The sequence below is a fragment of the Petaurus breviceps genome, unplaced genomic scaffold (genome assembly GCF_028583685.1).
Source record: "Petaurus breviceps papuanus isolate PSGF00001 unplaced genomic scaffold, PetGlider_PUasm1.0 151, whole genome shotgun sequence".
NCBI lineage: Eukaryota > Metazoa > Chordata > Mammalia > Diprotodontia > Petauridae > Petaurus > Petaurus breviceps.
This window is the reverse complement of record NW_027185712.1, coordinates 14,848,077-14,869,339: the sequence shown is the minus strand read 5'-3', so window position 1 is coordinate 14,869,339 and position 21,263 is coordinate 14,848,077. Positions and strand designations below refer to the sequence as shown.

The 21,263-nt window shown below is 40.0% G+C and overlaps 1 protein-coding gene across 7 annotated transcripts in view; it reads left to right on the top strand.

Moving 5' to 3' along the window:
• The window catches only part of FHOD3 (formin homology 2 domain containing 3), a 749,832-nt gene that overhangs the window by 649,866 nt on the left and 78,703 nt on the right, over positions 1 to 21,263 (top strand). For all 7 annotated transcript variants that reach the window (XM_069075779.1, XM_069075767.1, XM_069075758.1 and 4 more), the window contains 2 exons: positions 11,396 to 11,704; positions 16,878 to 17,764. In XM_069075779.1, coding sequence (XP_068931880.1) covers positions 11,396 to 11,704; positions 16,878 to 17,764 — 1,196 coding nt within the window. The remainder of the gene's footprint in view (positions 1 to 11,395; positions 11,705 to 16,877; positions 17,765 to 21,263) is intronic.

The following is a 21,263-nucleotide window of genomic DNA, read 5'->3' as shown; positions in this document are numbered from 1 at the left end:
ATGGTCTCTGCTAGCAGATTCCAGATGACTCTGCTAGTTCAAGTTAGGGTCATGTTTTTACCCAGAAAGGCAAGGGGAACTTTAACCTTATTCAAATATACCTGTCTTGGATGAACAGACCCCAAATGCCAATAATGGAGGAGCTAAGTAAAAGGTTATCAGGGGCTATATTTATTGTGGTTTAATCAGTCTTTCTGGCTGTTTCTGTTTCTTTCCCTTCTCCTTCTGGGGAAAGGAGCCTCATCTGCCTAGATTGCATCAGGAAAAAGGGCAGTCTGTGAATTGCAGGCTAATTGTTTTGACCTTTGTTCTTGGAAAAAAATTATAGAACATAATATTTGAGAGGTGATTTTTGACCATTTAGAAAAGAAAGCAACAATCAGAGTTTCATCAAGAACAGGTCCTTTGGGGAGGCTAGGTGGCACGGTGAGTAGAGCACCGGCCCTGGAGTCAGGAGGACCTGAGTTTAAATATGGTCTCAGATACTTAACACAAAAACCAGCTGTGTGACCTTGGGCAAGTCACTTTAGCCCAACTGCTCCTACAAAAAGTAAAAAAAGAGAACAGGTCCTGCCCGACTGGCTTCATTTCTTGACATGGAAACTAATATAGTGGAATAGCAAAGAATGCAACAAACAGTCTGTTAAGGTTTTATAAACAAGAGAGAGAGAGAGTGAGGGCTACATGATGGTACTGCTCTGCAAATTAAAAACTAATTGAATGAGATCAAAAAAATGGTCATTAAAAGTGTCATTGTCAAATTGCTAATAGATCTCTAGTGTGATCCTCATTCAATGACCACTGAAGGGAAGGAGCTAATTCATACCAGTCTTGACATTTTTGCTAAAAATGAAACCACAAGAGATAAGATAGTTGCAACTAAATAGAAGGATGACTTGCATGATCTCTGAGATAAATAAGATGTTAGATTTACTATGCAATAGGAAACATCATTTCAGGGACTATTTAGTGCTTATGGTAAGTATTTGAACAAACCCTAACATGGAAGTCATTGTAGCATGTGACCTAATATCTGTTGTGGAAGATGGACAAGTCAAGAAATTCTACAAATAATTCCATAGTTCCTTCCAATTGGATCAATATATGTTTTGATATTCAGTTATTTCAGTGCAAAGTTGGCAAAAGGTGAGGATGGTAAAAAAAAATACATTTGAAAATGAGATGCCAAAAACATGTGTCATGAATACTCTGAGGAATGAATTAGGAAGATACTTCTCATAGTAATCACTAAATATCCTTACTTGAAAAAGATGAAATCAATTATAGTTTAAAAGATAACAAATGATTCATGACTCATCATTGATATGGGACTTATTCCCAAATCAGCTGTCTGTGTATGGTTACATCTCTGATTTGTTAGAGCAAGTATCAAAATTTATACAAAAAGAAAATAAACATGAGAAAAAATTTGATAATTAAAAACCCAATCTAACCAATTTTGTATTCAATTTACTGATAGAAAGAAATGAAATATATAGGTGAGAAAAGGACATAGATACAGATTATAATAATTTTAGTTAGCTAGTAACCTACCAGCACTGTATTCTTCCATGACTTAAGTTACTTGCCAAATAGAGAGATTCAACCAAGGACAACATCAGTTTTGAATAGAAACTAATCTATAAAATCTTTTGGGAAATTATCTCAGAAGATTGTGAGTAGTATCATCTCAGAAAACAAATATATGGAGACCATAATCAGTTTAAAGAAAGCATGGCAAGAGCTTCAACAAAGATAAGCCATCACAAAGGCATTTAAAGATAAAACTTGAAGTGGAGCAACAAACAGCAGAAAGATAGCAGATTTTTCATTATTAAGAACAGTGGAATCACTACATTGGAAGTCAGTATTACAATTAAAAAAATATTTATTGAGGAGGTAGAAATGGCATGAGAAAATAAAAACAGAAAAAAGTATGGCTCCCCCATACTCCTCCATTACTGTTGAGGATACCATCAACTTCTCAGTCATCCAGGTTTGCAACCTTGGCATAAATGTTTGGCTTAATTGCTGAGTCTAACTCATCCTATACATTTGATTTGTAGCCAGATCTTGTCATTTCTACTTCCACATCCCTCCTTCTCTCTACTTCCATAGATATCACCCTCATTCAGGCCTTCATGTTCCCTCTCCTTGACTATTATAATAGCTTCCTGATTGGTCTTGCTACATCAAATCTTCCCTCACTTCAATCTGTCCTCCACACAGCTGCCCAAATGATTTTCCTAAAGCCTATGAACATGTTACCACCTACTCAGTAAGATCCAGTGACTCTCTATTGCTTCAAAAATCATATCTCTTTTATTTTTCATTTAAAACTCCACAGCCTTGCCCCTTCCTACCTTCCCAGCTTTTCATACCCATTACTCCCCTCCACACACTTTGAAATCCAACCATATTGGTCTCTTTGCTCGCCTAGTACGCATGCTCCATCTCTTGGCCTTGTGCCGGCAAGTATGGCCAGTTAACCACTTGTTGGTTGTCTACAGCTGGCATTCCTAGTCCCTTCCAACTCTCAGATTCTATAGCTCTGTTAAATCACCTTTTTCCATTATTCACAAATATTTATACTTTTATAATCTTTCTTCCCAAAGTCCAACAATGTCCCAAATTTGTAGTAAACATTGTCCCTAAACGTCACTCTCATATCTCTTCAGTTAGGTGCCCAAAAACCCTCTTGTCCCATATGATCAGAATAGCAGTTTTGGGAGAAAACATTGATGCTATGAGAACCATGAAGCAGGAAATTATGCACATACCAAAAACTATCCATCATATACAGCTGCTTTTCATCAGAAGAAATAAGAATTAACATTTACCTAGAGAGTTGTTTAAGGTTGGCAAAGAATGCTGTCCTCACAACCCTGTGGGGTAATTAGTCCAAATATTAGTATTGCCTTTTTACAGATTAATTCTCATTGAACAAACATTCATCAGGCTTATAGTCCATTGAATGAAAACTACATGTGTGTAGATAAACCAATACAAAATATGCACAAGGCAGTTTACAGGCTGAAGTGAGGAGGGATCAGATGAAGAAATTGAGGCTCTGATGGCTTAATTGATTTTCCTGTGGTCACAGAGCTAGATTAAAACCTAAGTCTGCCAACGCAAGGCCAGAGTTCAGTCACTGACACAATGCTGCCTCTCAGAATAAGCTGAATGTCTTCTATTCTGATTCAGAATTTCCCATATACCTCTTTGTCTCAGAGATATTCCATTCTTCCAGGCTCCTTGGAATAGATTTATGTTTTCTATTGATAATTTCAAGTGCTAAGTATCTTATGGCAAAACTAGTATGGGAAGCCCTTAGTCATTAATGTCTTAACCATTCCAAATGTGTATCTGGTGAGACTCAAGTTCAATAACACCAAGAGTCAAAATAACTTGAAAGAGGAAATGAAAATGTTTGGCACAGCTAAGTTGTCCTTCTCTGGAGCTGAAATAAACAGTGAAGGCCAGATCATAAGACAGTCAATAACATTTGCTTCTTAGTGAGATACTTAATTGTAGTCCCTGCCAATTTTATCTCATGAGCTCCCACCTGTTATTAATAAGTTGTTGTGACAAATGAGTTTGACCATACATTTTCTTCTTTGGTTCAATAGAGTTACCACTGGATAATCTAGAAAACTGAATAATAATGGCTAGCATTTCTGTAGATCTTCCAGGTTTGCAAGGTACTGTACAGATTTTATCTCATTTGATAATCCTATGATATAAGATATCATTATCCCCATTTTTTATTAATAAGGAAACTGAGGAGAGAGGGGTTGTGACTTGGGTAGAGTCACACAGCTAGTTAGTGTCTGAGGGTAGTTGGATTCAAACTCAGGTCTTCCTGTCGCAGTCCAGTGCTCTAACCATTGTGTAGCCTTCCTACGTAATAGTATTCTCAAATGTCTGAGTTGTAAGACTCTTGGCTAGGTGCTGGACATTGTGTTACTTATTAGATATATCCTATTTCTATATTCAAATTGTACAAGACTGTGAGAGATGAACCTACAAATAAAACTTTTTCTTGCTATCTCCTCAGTATTGACGTCAAGCAATATGTCAAAAGGGAAGACATTTTTACATAAGATTTTTCCAGAGTGTCTGTAAATTTGGAGAGTTCAAATAAGGAAAGATCTTCTTTTGAGGATCAGGGTATCCAAATGCTCCTGTTTGCATACGGCAGTGTACTAATTGCATCAAGCCCTATGACCTCATAAATAACTTGCTAGGAAAATCAATGGTAATAAATAATAATAACAATAATAATAGCTCACATTCACATAAGTCTTTAAACTTTAAAAAATTTCTTCCATCCCTAGCATTATCTCATTTCACTCACAATCTACCGCTGGTAGATGCTATAGATGTTATTGTACCCCTTTACACATCAAGAAACCAAGTCTCACAGAGGTTAAATGCCTTGCCTATGTTCATGCAACAAGTAAGTGCTGAGGGTAGGATTCAAACCCAAGTTTTTCCTGACTCTAAGTCCAATGTTCTTTTCATTAAATCATATAGTAGTTTAATTTAACTAATTGTCAGGGAAGGTGATCCATAAGGAAACAGTCTTCAATCAAGCTTCAATTAAAATTGCACATTGTCTGAATTTTAAAATGTGACATTTATGCTTTCTTGTATTTTTTTTATCCATTTTGTTGTAGGCAGCATGTGGCCTGTAGTTTGCCTTTAACACTTCTGACCTAAGTGACCTGGATTCAGGCCTAAAATTCTGTGCCCTCCACCTGACAGAGCAATCTGTATAGAGTATATATTCAGAATAACTCTTCGTTTTCTCTCTCCTTTCAGTCTAACTCAGATGTTCTCTCTATACTTCTCAGCTTTGCCTCTTCTGTATATGAGTTTCTCCTTCTCCTTCATTTCTATCACACCTGTGTGTGTGTATATAAAAAACACCTTTCCATTGGCACATTTCAGACAAGAACCCAGTCCTACCAAGTCCTGAGATCCCTTTATTGGTTACCTCTATTTCACACAATTTTATATAATCAGCCATGTCTGTTGCTGTCATTCCCAATCTGAGTCTGAGTCTCTATTATTTGTCTCCTGAGAATTACTGAGAAGCTTCTCCACTCTGCTCTTTCTGTCTCATAAAAGTTGTCTTCCACATTATCCAAATTTATCTGGGTCTTTTGCTCCTTCCCAGTAGAATTTCATTTTGAAGATTCCTTGGTCAGGTTGGCCGGTCTCCTGCCAAACACATTATCTGCTGTTTCTGTGAAGAGCACTATGTCCCTTCTAAGGACCCTTTGTTCTTGAATCCTGGGCTGTGTCCCAGAAACCAAATCATTTTCGTTGATACAATCTATGTAGCCAGTCATTCATTTTCCTATTTATTCCTTTCTCTTCACAAGGAACAAACTTCAACTAGGATAACAGATGACAATATGACTTATGCTCCCAAATCCTTGACTTTCTTTTCTAGAACTGTAAAGTGTCTAGAGATACAATCCAGGTTCCTTCTGACTGTCATTTGTTTTTATATGAATCAGCAGAAGGGAACTGGTCAGCTGGTTTAATGATTCTTGGTCTGTTCTTTGTCCTATCTTGGCTACACACCCATGGAAGAAAGCATACCCACCAACTGGTTATATTAGGTTAATATGTATTTACTTCCATTTTGCTTCTTTTACTTTATATCGCATTAAACATGTATTTACTTTTAGGTTAATATGTATTTACTTCCATTTGCTTCTAAGTAGGGAGTTTTCAAACATCACAATACATCTCTTCTTTCTGAGACCAGTAGAGAGATTATTCCCATGTGTCAATGTGTAGGTCATCAACTTTAGTGGTGTTCTGTGTAGCCTGGAGCTTCCTTAAGATTTCTGCAACTACCCTTTCTGAGAAAGTCCTCACACTTTTTATGGAGCCCAAGTTGTGCTGGGTTGGGGGGAGGTGTTGTCTCTTCTTCCTTATTTTTGTTTTCACCTACCTGTCCACATTTGGTGTGGATTCTCTGGCTGTTGGCCGCCTCCCACCTCAAAATGTTTTGTTTGCCTACCTTCCTGCAGTATTTCTTCTCTCTTCTCTAGAAATGCTACATCTTCTCTAATTACCCAGAATATAGAGTGGTACCCCTCAAACCCTTTTCCTTTCTCTTACTAGCGGAATGACAGGATGGCCCTTGCAACACAGAGGGAGTCGTAGAGGGGTCTTGAAAGGGACTGCAAGTCAACTAGTCCAATTCCCACCTAAAGCATGAAGCTCCGCTCCCACATCCCTGACAATTGATCAACCTCTGTCCACCTGAAACCTTGCAACAAGAGGAAATTTTCTACCTATAAAGGCAACTCATTCTAATTTGAGATAGCTCCAATTATTAGGAAGTTTGTTCTTATTTTTGATTTCATTTTCTGCCACAGGCAGATTCAGAACAGGTGGCTGCCTGGGGCAACACTGTCACAAGGGGCTCCCTCCAAAATATTAAAATAGCACATAAAATAACACACTATAATATGTAGAGCACAGTTTTATTTTTAAATAATTCTGGGATTCACAAACTGGTACTCTCCTCCACATATTCTTCAGTCCAATATGCTCTCTTCTATGCATTACATGCAACTCCCCATGTCCTCTCCCCCTACCTTTGCATAGGCAAATGCCTTTCCACCTTACCTCAGCCTTTTAGAATCTCTAGTTTTCTTCAAAGTTTAGCGAAAATGCTACTTCTTACAGGAGGCCTTTGCCGAATCCCACAGCCACTAATGCTTCCTCAAAAAAAATTACCTTGTATTTTTTTCCCACATATTTTGTACATATGTGTACCCATTTTCTCCTCCAATAGACTATATGTTTCTTGATTGCAGGGGCAATTACTACATATATGTCTTTGTATCCCCAGCACTTAGCGTTGTGCTTAGGAAGTAGTAATAAGTGCTTAATAAATATTTATTTACTAATTAATTTAATAATTAAGCACAGTGGGAGACTGGTTTTAATGCCCAGCATAAAATTTGTCTTGTCTAGTGAAATTTCAGTTACCTAAGGAACACTAATTTCTTAAACAATTTAATAAAAGTCTGAACACCATTGACATGTCAATATATCAGTATCACGTTTTTTTTTATTATGTGATTTGGGATTTAAAAATGTGTTTGTGTTTCTTATTGCTTATGGCCCATAATAAAATTATACTTAAATTGCCATTTAAAACTCAGTGCTAAAGTGATGAGGAAGTCAAGGAGTGTACAACTAGCAATTTAAAAACAAAAGGGAGAGTATGGCACAGAGGGAAGAGAGTTGAGCTTAAAATCAGAAGACCTGGGCATGAGTTCTGGTTCTGACAAAAGTTACCTGTGTGACTTTAGTCAATTCACTTCAACATGTAACATGTAGGAAGTTGGGCTAGAAGACTGCTAAGTTCCCTTCCAGTTCTACATTTATATGAAGATTGAGGACTTGTAGGGGGCCCTGGAGTACTCACCCCTTTCCCTGGGTTTTGACCTACAGGCTTAAGCACAGTTAGGCTCATCCCTTTTTAGTATATAAACAACCCTTCCCTTTTTAAGTGACTATACATTTCCCCATAGTCTTGTTGGTCTCCTCAGGAAAAGAAATAGTGAACACCTTGGAGGTCTCTGCATCGATTTCTTCAGTGTCTGCCTCTCTTCTGTCTCCCCAGGAATCGAGGGGCATTTTTAGCCTTATCTTGTTACTCCCCTGGTAACTGACTGCTGAGTGTTTCTGCATCTGTTTTCTGTTGCCTGGGTGGAATTGAAATGGCCCTTCCTGTCACTTCTTCTCCATTCACCTGCCCAATGGCAGGCAGGTTGCCAGGAAACAGATGCGGTGACAGAAAGAAAATGAGATCTGAAAATGCTTGTCAGAGGCACCCTGCCAGGCAGCCAATCAGTGTGTCTTTCAGGATCCCAGAGATGGAAAGGACTTCAGAGGTCATCTAGTCCAGAGGTGTCAGACACATGGTGGCCCACAGCACTCTGGAGTGTGGCCTGAACAGGGACCAGAACAAAATGTAGTTTGTATCTGATTTTAGTATGTTGATGTATTAACAAATAAATATGTATGTGTATATGTATATATATGTATATGTATGCACATACACACACGCATTAAAGCATGCACAGTTTTCTAAGTCAACATGAAACCCACAGGGATCCTCGTGTACAGCTTGGCAGCCCCCATTTCTGTTTGAGTTTGATGCCACAGATCTAGTCCACCTCTGACCCAGAGAAGGAATCCCCAGCATTTGTCCAGCCTATACTTGGAGACCCCCTCCAGTGATCAGGAGCTCATGATGTCCTCCCAAAACAACTCATTCCATTTTTGAATAGCTTAAGTGTTAGGAAGTGTTATATATTGTAACAAAATCTGCTTGTCACTCAATCTACCAATATTTATTAAGTGTTTACTATGTGCCATTTGGGCTGCTAAGGTGGCTCAGTGAGGATCAGGCTTAGAGTCAGGAAGACCTGAGTTTAGATTATGTGACCCTGGGCAAGTCACTTCATCCTGTTTGTCTCAATTTCCTCATCTGTTAAATGAGCTGGAGAAGGAAATGGCAAATCACTCAAGTAGCTTTGCCAAGAAAAACCCTAAACAGGGTCACGGAGAGTCAGACATGACAGAAAAAGGACTCAACAACAACAAAATGTGCCAGGCATCATGCCAAGCTTGTGTGTGACTTCTACCCAGCATTCTTAATTCTGCCTTCTAGGAATAAACAGAGCAAGCCTAACCAATTTTCCATGAGGAATAGGGAGAGAGTTGTTGTTTTGACGTTTTTCTGTCTCTAGCTCATTTTACAGATGAGGAAACTGATGCAAACTGGATTAAGTGACTTGCCCAGGGTCACACAGCTAGTAAGTGACTGAGGGCAGATTTGAACTCAGGAAGAAGAGTCTTCCTGCCTCCAGGCCTGGTGCTCTGTGCACTATGGCACCACCTAGCGGCCCCCACACATAATATACATAGTGCTTATTATTGCTGCTGTGCTTACACTAATTTCCTTTATAGATCATCTCTGTTGTCATCCTAATCAGTTCTAGTCTCCCTGGCCAATGTAGTTACCAGAAGACATGAGTTTGCTTATCTTAATATGGCTGAATTCTTTGCTTTCATTGAAGAATAACCAAGCATTGCTGTAAATTGATGTGGTCAAGGTTGAAATGGGAAATCTGGTCATTCAAACTGCCAAATCCCAGATCTTACGTCTTGTTACTTTCCCACTCTGTAGAAGTCACATGTTGACCCAGGCTTAGCTGGAAACACAGAAGATGACTGGCTGGATTTCACTGTTAGGGCTCAGGCATGGAGGAGGAGACTGTGTGCCACCAGCAATTCTCACCATATGCCAGTCAATTAAAAGTGAAACGGATGCCATATGCCAGGCTGTTGGAAATGCACTTCAGTTTTGATGTGGCTATTAAGATGGAAATGGTGTAAAAACATGTGCTTTCTGTCAACCAAATGTCTGACACAGCCATTTTTCTACACTCTGGTTTGGCCACACTTACAAAATTAATAAGCTTTGCTAAGTACTCCTTTCAGATTTCCAAAGGGATCACCATGGAAAAGTCTTTTGAGCACCAAAGGGAATTAAACTGAAGGGTATGCTTCTGCTTTCTCTTCACCTGTGTTTTAGTCTCTCCTCCTAATAATTCATTTCTGTCTTTTGGAGGCAAAAAATTGCATAACACTAATAAAACTAAGAAGCATGTTGCAGACCATTTGGGTTCCTCTTTGGTTCTCTCCTGTCCCTCTCAGCATGTCTTTGAGTAGAAGAGAGGATCAAGCAAGATGCCTCTTACTCCCAGGCCTATAACACACTCCTTACTCAAAGAACTTGTCAGTGGTTATCATGGTCATAAATTCACTGTATTTGTGTAACCCCTTTAAAGTCTACAAAGCGCTTGTCTCCCAAGAATTCTGGGGAAGGCAGTGCATGTGTAGTTATGCTCATTTTACAGAAGAAGAAATTGAGAGGTTAAGTGACTTTCAAGTGGTCCTGAATACAACTACTAAGTAACAACTGGGACTTGAACCCAGGTTTTCAGAATCTCAAGATGAGTTTTCTAATAACGACGGTGCAGTAAGATTGTCTACCTATCTCCATGCTGAATGCCATACTCTGTGCATGGCCCCTGCATTACTCAACTAAAGCCTCCAAAATCAAATTCACGAACTGAATAGCTTAACAAAGCACCACCTCTTTAAGCCTTCCAAAACCAGTAAAGCAAGGGAAAAGGAATGGAGGAGCAGTACCTCACCCCATTACCCATTTATGCCTTGGTCAAGCCCTGAGAAATTCCCCAGTGGAAAAACAGGTCACATTTAGAGCTATTCAAGGACTGGTGCACAGGCTAGTGATCACCCCTTGGTACATGCATTTCATCTTCCTAGCAAGGGACAGTTCAGATAGCTTATGAAGATCTGCTAAGTAAGCCTTAGGGGAAAAAATTTATCTTGAGTCATTCAGAAACTGAAAGCAAAACTCCATTTGTCAGTGGTGAAGAAGTTCTGACAGGGCTTACTGAGCAGGAACTCAATCCAAAAAATTTGTAAAGTGCCTACTGTGTATCAGGTAGAGGTACTAATTGTACAAAAGGGAAACAGATTCTGACTTCAAGCAACTTGCAATTCTGTTGGAGAGATGTGTACATCCCCTCCTCTAACACAGAGCCTGGTGGTGACTTCCATGTACCCTTACAAGAGTCTCACTCCCATTGTCTGCATGTCCTTGTGACTTTGTCAGTTAAAAAGAAAAACATATCCTCATATACTAACTCTGCATGCGGAAGGTTTTGGAAGAGTTTGTCCCTGTCCCTTCTAATCAGTGACCTTATCTTCTACTGGCTTTCATCCCTTGGTACATATTTCTGGCATGGGCAGGGATTGAATAAAATTTTTTCCCCAATTCTTTGGACTTGATTAGGAGGCTCAGAAAGTTGAACTGATCCACATGATAAGTTCCACCCAGAGCAGACAGCATGATGTAACATGTTTGGTTTTTATATAGCCCAGGAAATCAGGCCAGATGTGGAGGTCCCCATTTTACTAGAAGATAAGCGTCCAGCCTCCATTTTTGATAGTTTTATAAATGGTTTTGAGAACCCCAGAGCCAAATTTCATGTTTTGAAAATATGGAAAGGGTCCCAGTGTGGGAACAGCCAAAGCAAAGGATGATGGACTTGTTCAGGTAGCTCTCAATTTCACCCAGCAGCCATCAGCATCTTACTTGGGAGTTTGTACATCTGCCGTGAATATTTTTCTTTCCTTAGGAGAAAAAAAGAATGGAAAGAGGGGGGACAACACCACTCCCATAAGTTTTCAACTCTCACTTGACACCTTCAAGAAATGACTGTTAAGTGAATATTTTCTCCATTGTTGTCTCCACCAGTGAGTGCAAGTGACCCTGACCCTGAAGCAGAGACTGAGACAGAAAGAGTGGAAGAAGAAGGATGCAAAGCCGAGGCCGGAGTGGAGCGGAGGGCGGATGTGCCACATCAGGAAGTGTTATGTCGGCAAGGGGAGCCAAAAACTGAGGGGACCCAAGGACCAGAAGAAAGTGCAATACTCAGTGAGAAGGAAAGGCAGAATGAAGAAGTGAATGAAAAAGACAACTGCTCGGCCTCTAGCATTTCCTCCACAAGCAGCACTTTAGAGAGAGAAGAGAAAGAGAGCAAGTTAACCAGTGATAATGAAGCTGGTAAAGTCCTTTATTCAATCGTGCAAACAAATTCTAAGGAAAATAGGGGGTGGGAGAGAGAAGTGAACCACTGGACTGACCATAGGATAATACACACAATCCCCTTGAGAAATCATGAATTTAAAGCTGAAAAGGGATCATAGAGGTCATCAGGTCCAACACCCCAATGAGGAAACTGAGGCACAGAGAGGTTAAATGCCTTGTAGGGTCACATAGCTAATAAGTATCTGAGGCAGGATTTGAACCTAGACCTTTGAGACTCCAAGTCCATTACCCTGTCCACTATACCATGCTGAGGCTATGGTGCTGTACAGAGGTACAGCCCAGGTGAACTATATCTATTTATCCTTCCATAGTGTACGGTAGTAGAGTTTACCATAGAGCTGGATTCAGAAATTCTTTTGAACTTGTTGATAATTAAAGGATCAGGTGGTTTCTCTTGAAAAATAAGCATTATAATTCATTGACTTAGTTGTTACTTTTACTATAATCTTTAAAATTCTGTTTTTTCTTTGTTTATTTTTCAAAAGTAGTGTTGCACTATGGATATGCATTTAAAGTCAAAAAGGCCTAAGCTCACCTTTCACATATAATGTAACCTTGGGCAAGTCACTTAACTACTCAGTATTCCAGATGTGTCAATTAGAAAGGGCCTCTTCACTGGGAATTCCCTACACCCAGGAAATCAGATTTGAATATCGAAAAGGGAAGAAAGAAAGATAGAGAAGAAGGAGGAAGGAAGGAGAAAGGTAGCAAGGATAGAAGATAAAGAAAGGGAGAGAGAAAGAAAGAGAAAAAAGAAGAGGAGGGAGAAAGGTAAGGAAAGAAGAAAGGAAGGAGGGAGGAAGGGAGGCATACTGCACCAGGCTGGTTTGTTATATTATGATAATGTTTAAAATATATTGTAAGAGAAACCATTTTCTTACCACCTTTCCTCTCTTTGTGAGAGCAAGAATTTTCTCTTTCCAGGGTTAAATTAAGAGCTATGTAATCAGTTGTTTGTTACCAACAAATTCAGTGTTTTATGATTCAATTTTTGTCTTTGTGTCCCTAATACCTTGCATAGTGGTTGGCACATAGCAAGTATTTAGCAAATGCTGATTGATTGATAGAGAACATCAAAACATCATAACATGCTAGGCAGCACAGTGAATAGAGCACCGGACCTGCAGTCAGGAGGACCTGAGTTCAAATCCAGCCTCAGATACTTAACACAAAAACTAGCTGTGTGACCTTGGGCAAGTCACTTAACCCCAATTGCCCTACCTTCCCTCCATCCAAAAGGAACATCATAACACAATGTTAACATGGGTTTGGTTACATTGTGTTGTGAAATTTATTATTTTTCTTAAAATCCTTAATTTGTCTTTTTCCTAAGGTAACAAACAAATGAGAGGCATATTACATAGTGGTCAGAGTTCTGGTTTGGATTGAGGAAGCTCTGGTGTCTTAGTCCAGCCTCTGGCTTTGTAATCTGTGATAAGTCACTTTATCCTCTCAGTACCCAAAGAAATGCCCTCAGACTATGAGGACAGAGTAGGTGCCAGTCTGCATTGGTAGAGGGAGTTTCCTCACTGCTAGTTCCTATAACCGATGAAGTCACAGGTCTGATTCACCACTTCCTGCAAAAGAAGATTGGTTATCTAGAGGAAGAAACAAGATCCAGAGAAAACAAGAAAGGTCCAGGACACGTTGATGCATTTATGGGAGTACATGGGCAAGTCGTGCAGGCTGGGTAACTGTGGTGTGAATTAGTAGGAACAGTCCCCACATTGATGAGACCCTGCAATCCACCGCAGTATTTGAGTCACAAAGTTGAACCATTGTGGTTAGTGTTCCGATAGGAAAAGCAATGGTTGATCATAGCTCAGTAAGGTACTCTCGTATTATAAAGTACTTTACATATGGAACCCCATTTGATCCTCCTAACAGTCTTGGGAAAGAAATAGCATGAACATTATTGCTCCCATTTTACAGATGAGGAAACTAAGGTTAAGCAATTTGCCCAAGGTCGTGTATATTGTCCATAGAAGAGGCAGCATCCAAACCCGAATCTTCTAATACCACACCCCCTACTCCTTGTATTATATTGCATGCTGAATCCCCTAAGTTTTGATTGAGGCCATTTCCTTCATTTGGACTACACTATTTTAATTTTGGAATTACTCCCTTTGGGGATCATACATAATCTAACTGTTTCCACTGCTGGGAGAAGAATTTTTGCACAAAATGAAAAATAGAACACAGGAAGTATGGGTTTGATCTTTAAAAATATTTAAGTTTTTATCGCAGGATTTACAAGGATATGCCACATTTAGATTTCTAAGTATAAGGTTAGAAGCAATTTGCAAATCCTGTAAAAACTGCCCGTAATGGTGAGCGTGGTGTCACTATTAACTTATAAACAGAGCTCTTTGCACTCCCTTTAGTATATAAAAGGATGTTAAATTCCTCAGGTATATAGTGATAGTCTTTTTAAAAGTTGCCTATTATTACTCTTTTAAAGTAAACCCATTAGAGGTCACATGTCATGTGATCAGCTGATTGAATTTTATGTTTTAGACTAATTTGCCCTCAGTGTGGACTGAGCAGCGGACTGTCTGCCTGAGCTCCAAGAAACAGTCTCATGGAGCTCAGAGAGCAGCTCATCTCCAGAGAAATGGCCAGCAGGTATTCATGTGTTCCCCCAAACTTGGGAACACCATCTCCTAATGGCCTAAGGAAGGGTTTCAACTTTCATTGATGAGGGAGCGCCCTTGCTGGTGCCATCACAGACCCTTGAAATATTTATTTTAGAATATGAAAAAAAAGGTCCTCAACCAGAAGACATATAAATTCATTAAAGCTGGATTCTCTGGGGCCTGATGGCCTCAAAAAGCCTCTTGTGAGGATCGCTCAACAGGCTCTTATGGCAACAGCCCTTTAGTTCCAGAATTGCCTTGTTTTTATATAAATGAGAAAGGCTACATAGATTATGTCAATTAACAATCAGGCCAACTCATTAAGGTGTCCATTTTCACCTATTATTTGCCTGGGCAAAAAGTAGTATTAGGATTTATTGCCCGTAGTCTTGGCAGTCATTGATAGAGCGAGAAGAGAAATGTTTGATACATCTGCATCTCAGGGATATTCATTGCATTTTACTCTGATCTTATATTTATTGAGTTGCTGGAGTCCGCAGTAGAATCAGTGCAAGGTATGAGACCATGCTTACACTAAGCTGAATTTTATTCCAAGTGAAGTTAGCTAGAGTTTCTCTGCTGCTTGCTCCAATGCTGTATACAGGGCTGCAGGCACATACGCTCAGGATCCAAGCTTTCTTCATGTTGTCTGCATCTCGTTTTGTTTATTATGGTTTAACAGTTAGTCATCATTACCCCATTTCATAGCCCTGAAATACATCAACTAGCTGTATTAGTAAAGTAAGCCAGTGAACTCATGCTGGTCAGATTATCCGACATCCTTCCAAATATGGATAACTTTCCCAAAGCCGGATCTCAGCTATCAATCACAAGCGAATGCCTTCTCTTAGCAAGACCAGGAGATCGACAAGTGCTGCTAATTATTCACAAGCTGCGGCTCTGTCTATACTTTTATGGTATAATCAGATGCCTTCTGCTTTACAGTGGTCCTTTATTACTGGGCTTTGAGAAGTCCAGCTGTTTATCCAAACAAGCTGGGGTGAATTGGAATAATAAGCTCTGGCAGTCCTGCCATTCAGTGCCTACAGACACACTTCCCTGTGATTCTAAACTCATAAGAGGAACTCAAAGAAAATCCACTTCCCCTTAGCAGGTCTGTGTTTCCAACAGACCAGTATGTTGATTTAAAGGGGAAAAAATATTAAGGCTTGAAAGAAACTCGTCTTTGTTTTTCTTGCTCTGTGACTTCTTCCTATGCTCTTCCATTCATGTTGGTTCTTCTTTGGAGTTTTGTGTAATATAAATGTCAGAGTAATGGTGGAAAAGTAAGCAAAGAAACCAAGAGTTTAAAATACTGCACTATTAGGTCTTCTTACTCATGTGAGAAAATCCAGACATCTCCAACATAATAGAAGAACAAGAGAGCTGTTCAGAGCCATGAAAAGATTAGTTCCCGTGCCATTTCAAATAGGCTGCTCATCTCTTAATAATGTTTGTTTCTCAAGTTTATTTAATTTGTGAAACTGAACAGGGGTCCTCAGTACATGGAATAGCAAAAGTATACTTTAGAAAATGTATCAACACTGAAGACCTCCATTCTTGGGTGGGTTAGAGTATAACTTTTTTAATTAAATGCTTCTTAAGTTTGAATCAAAGAACAATAAGGTAAGGTCCTTTGGCTATGGTCTTTGCATGCTGGTGGCAAAGTGGAACTAGGCCTTGAGGCCACATGTCTAGGTCCTTAGGCGTAGCCTTTTGACTGAATCGAAGTTTTAGAGAACAAATCCTTCTATTTATGGGGATTTGTTCCGTGAAGTTTGGATTCAATTAAAGGGCCACACTTGAGGACTTTCAGGGTCACATGTGGCCTAGAGGCCGCAGGTTCCACACCCCTGATCTAGAGCCATCCATGATTTCCCTATTCTACTAAGACAAAAGAGGTATCCCATAGAAACTGTCCAGGGAGTCCTTGATTCACTGGGGTAGACACTTAAGGACCCTATCCCTAGAGAGTCAACAGCAGAGACTCTGATCTTAACTTAAATCTCTGAACTCTGAGGCTGACTCTACAGAGAAGAGAAGAAACAGAATATGTGTTATCATTAAAGAAGGGCCATGGGAGCCTCAAAGCGGGGATCCACCAGCCATGGCCATTCAAGGAAAACAATGAGGAACTGGCTTCTTTAAAGATAGAGGTCCTTAAAACCAATGCGTCTTCATGAATGTGTGACTGGCAGAGGGATTGGGTTGTAGTATGTTGGGGACCGACAGGAAATTTCTGTAGAATTTCAGTAGAGAAACAGTTATCTAGGAGCAGCTGTATAGAAACATCACGCATCCAAGAGAGAACCGTCTGGATATATATGTGCAGGTGTTGATGTGCCAACTCTATGACCTGCTGAAATGTCATCGTCCTCATTTGCATCAGTTACTATCTGCTCTTGTTGATTTGGATCCCTTCTTTTTATAAATTTTTTTCATTCATTATGCTTTTTTCTACTTTTTCATTAATTATGCTTGTATAATTTCAGGTCTATGGTCACAGACCATTCAGGATGCTGGTGTAAATGAGCAGTGTAGCAACATTCTCAACAACAAGCGGTTTATGCTGGACATGTTGTATGCCCATAATAAAAAACCCAAGGATGAAGAGGAGAAAGAGCCGGAGAAGGTGGAGGAGAAGAAGAGGACAGAAGAAGATGAGGAGTCCATCGCCTGCGTAGCCAGTAGGATCTCTGTTCTCCAGGCCAGCACGCAGGCTAAAGATGAGAATGTCAAAAAGATGGAGATTGAAAATTTGGATAACCAGGGCAGCGTGAAAGCCTTTGCTGAGAAGTTCAACAGCGGTGAGCTCACGAAAGGCATGGCCTCATCAGAGGCGGGAATTGGGGAACAGGTCTCTGAGAAGACACAAGCACAACCAAAGAAGGAGTCGGACTACATTTGGGATCAGCTCATGGCAAATCCTAGGGAACTGAAAATCAAAGAGATGGACTTTACAGACTTGGGTGATGAGGATGATATAGACGTTTTGGACATGGATTGGGGTCCTAGGGACTCGCTCATTCCTCCTCCTCCACCTCCACCTTCCTTTTTGTGTTTGCCTCCCCCTCCCCCTCCCCCTCTTTTTGATTGCTCATCTCCAGCTCCAGCCCCTGCTAATTTATTGGCTCCTCCCCCCATGTTTGGCACTCCTCAGGGTTTAGGGTGGCCCCAGGTTCCGAGGGGTCAGCCAGCATTCACAAAGAAGAAGAAAACCATCCGTCTCTTTTGGAATGAGGTGCGGCCATTTGAGTGGCAGTGTAAAAACAAACGCTGCAGAGAATTCCTGTGGTCGAAACTGGAACCCATTAAAGTGGATACTTCCAAACTGGAGCACCTCTTTGAGTCTAAATCCAAGGAACTGTCTGTCACAAAGGTACCACTAACATCTAGCTTGTTCCTTTCATTTGTGGCATTTCATTTCATCATTTGGTAAGACCATACAGCTCTGTAGCTGATAAAATATGTTTATGCTGCCTTACTCATTCAATAGGAGCCATATATCTATTATGATTTGAATGATTAATTTATCATTTCCATCCTAGACATAAATGTCATGATTCTTTGTTTTGTTTTTTTGTTTTTTGTTTTTTTGCTTTTTTTGCTTTTTGGAGGAGGGAAGGCAGGGTAATTGGAGATAAGTGACTTGCCCAAGGTCACATGGCTAGTAAGTGATATGTGTCTGAGACCGAATTTGAATTCAGGTCCTCCTGACTCCAGGGCTGGTACTCTATTCACAATGCCACCTAGCCACCCCATGATTCTTATTCTTTAGCTCCATTTCAGTTGTTGTGAGCCTGGATAATGTGGGCAGTAGTCAGTGAATATTAACCAAAATGGCCATCTAAGAACCCAAGTGATCAGAGCTTGGAAGAAGGAAGATACATTTAAAACCATTAGCCAGGTAACATTCACATTAGCCAGTTAGAGAATAAAAACTATTGACTTGCGGGAAATAATGTTGTTATTCAGTTGTTCCAGTCAGTATGTCTGACTCTTCATGACCCCATTTGGGGTTTTCTTGACAAAGATACTGAAATGGTTTGCCATTTCTTTTTCCAGTTCATTATACAGATGAGAAACTGAGGCAAACAGAGTTAAGTGACTTACCCAGAGTCACACATCTAATAAGTATCTGAGGCCATATTTGAACTCAGGTAGATGAGGCTTCTGGACTCCAGGCCCAGTACTCTACTCCCTCTGCCACCTAGCTGCCCAGAAATTACATTACCCAGTCAATGAATATAGTGATCAAGCAATTCTAATGTAACGTTAGATAGTTTGGATGTTGACTCTGGGATGCAATTCCATGCCTGCGAAAGAAGATAAATCATCTTTCAAGTGACATTTTTTAAAGTAATTCCCTGAGTAGGCTTACAGAATGCCAAAAGTATGGACCTTTCCACATAACCTAATCTCTCTATGTTTTGGATGGAGTATAATAGACAGTACATGCATTGAGCTGACTGATTGAAGTTTTTGGTTTACACCTGAATGTTTTAGCCCTTAGCTGATGTATTGCATATATGAATTACACTTCATATTCCAAGTTACTAAAAACAAGATAACTCACTATAAGGTACCTATTAAGCAGGACAAGTAAAAGTTAACATAGGGCACTAAGAAAAAAAAATCTTCACTAATAGACTTAATAACATTTGTCTAATGATTCATTGCATTAAAAAAAAAGATCCTAGCTTTGACACTTAGGTAGATTTCTCATCTTTAAAAGCAGGCTGAGAACTTATAGTCAGTGTATATTGCAGCCTTGAAAATATTTCTTTAATTATCACATCCATAAAATTCTATTCAAACTGCAAAATGTCCTTTGTCACCACTCATATTTGTTTCTCCCTCTTAATGAAATGAGGTTTGTGGAAGCACTTTGCCGAGTACACAGCCATCTACATCACCACTTTCAGTGACTAGATGAGCCCTTAAGCAAAAATATTCCGTGTTCCCCCATGGAAACAGATTCACATAAGGATCAAACACAAAGGAAATAGAAAAGCTCAAACACAAAATTGTATTTTGTATGCTGTTTATCTCCACTAATCCTATACTTTCAGGGGAGGGGGAAGGAAGAAGGGGTAGCATGGAAAGGGTTGATCATTTGGTTATGGTATATTACCCTGAATAAGTATGCCTAAAGAGCTATAAAAGGGGAGTAGAGCACTGAACTCCTATATCAGGGTCTCTAAACTTCTTGTAGCATTCAACTGAATGCTCATGACTGATTGGACAGAGTGCTGACAATCCGTGAGCAGTGGGGAATGAGTTAGAGGGCCAGGCTTGCTTTCCAGGCACATGGCCAGAAGCTGCCAACAATCCCTTCACTCCCATCTTTATTCCTCACTGGGATTTCCCCTGGTGAGCTGAAAGGACCTGTTGCACTACTGCCTGTACAACTTAAGGATAGTGAGACACAGAGCTGTTACAGAGGTACCATAGAAGGGACAGGTCTTCAGTCATTCCATGTGGGCTTCCCAGTCAACCAGTGTGGGAAATCTGCTCTGTTTGAAAATCAGTCAGTCCTCCGAGTTAAGGCTCTTCCAGTACGGAGAACACGGGCATATATTGAGCTATGGCTTCCTACAACTCATTTCAAAGCCACCTCACTGTGTGATATAGAAAGGTTTGTTGTGATTGGCTTTAGTTGGTTCACAAGTTTTTCTTTTATCAAATGCCACCTCCCCTAAATGCCTCCCCCTGTTACGTGCAAACACGCATGTGCATGCACACATGCGCACACACACACATGCACACAGTAAAAACTCAACTAACCCATTCGACATTACCTACTTTTGTTCCACATCAATGAGGAACTACATATGAGAATGAAGTATGATTAGATTTTCCCAAAAGGGAGTCTAGAGAGCCGTGTTGGCAGGATGGTTGCCATGACCAAAAAATTCATCAGCTTTATGCCAGGTAGATAGTGACAAATCCTTCTGTACTTATCCAGGCCAGTCTTTGGACAGCAGTTACTCTTTCACCGGGGCTATATTTGAAGCCTTTCTGGTATGGCAAAACTTGCCAAAGTTTTCCCTCTGCTGGTCTAGTTTTTGAGGTTCTCTTGTCACCTCTGCACCACCATGAAGTCTCAGAGGAGGAATCTGGTGGAGGCTTCTGGGAGACAGTGAAGAAAAACCCCTATCAAAGAAGCAGCCCTGTACATTCAGGTAACTAAAGACATGGTTTTTATAATGTACATCAAGTAGTTTATGTAAAGATGATACCAGTGACCCATTATCAATGTCATGGTGATTTGAGTTTGTCTAGGAACGGTAACAAAGCTTTTCACCCAATTCTAAGTGACTATTTAAAAGATAAATGACTAGGAATAGGAATACATCTGTGACTATAGAAAATATTTTTAGTTGTTAAAAATGAATTGTTACTGAGATCAAACTGAAAACTTTGACCTTCTTAATCCACTAACTTAATCAGCATGGGTGTCATCTAGATGGCGTTTTCATTGTGCCGATTTATCTAACTGTGGTTCATTAGATTCCCATTGGTCCAGGCACAGGAATGGGGAACCTGAGGCCTTGTAGACACATGTGCCTCTCTAGGTCCTTGGGTGCAGTCTTTTGACTGAGTCCAAGTTTTACAGACCAAATCCTTTTATTAAGGGGATTAAGTCCCTCTGGACTCCAGAGGGAAAATATGATATAGCTAGTAAAAACAATGATTGCTAATCACCAGTGGATATTCCTGGGAGGAAGCTAACTTTGGCAGAGGGTAGGGAAGAGGAGAGAGAAGTAACCATTTGACAATGGGGAAACATAAAACTTTATTTGTTTTTTTAAAAGGAAGGAGCATGACTAAATGACTTCCCCAGGAAACCCTGAATATGTGGCCTATATAAATAC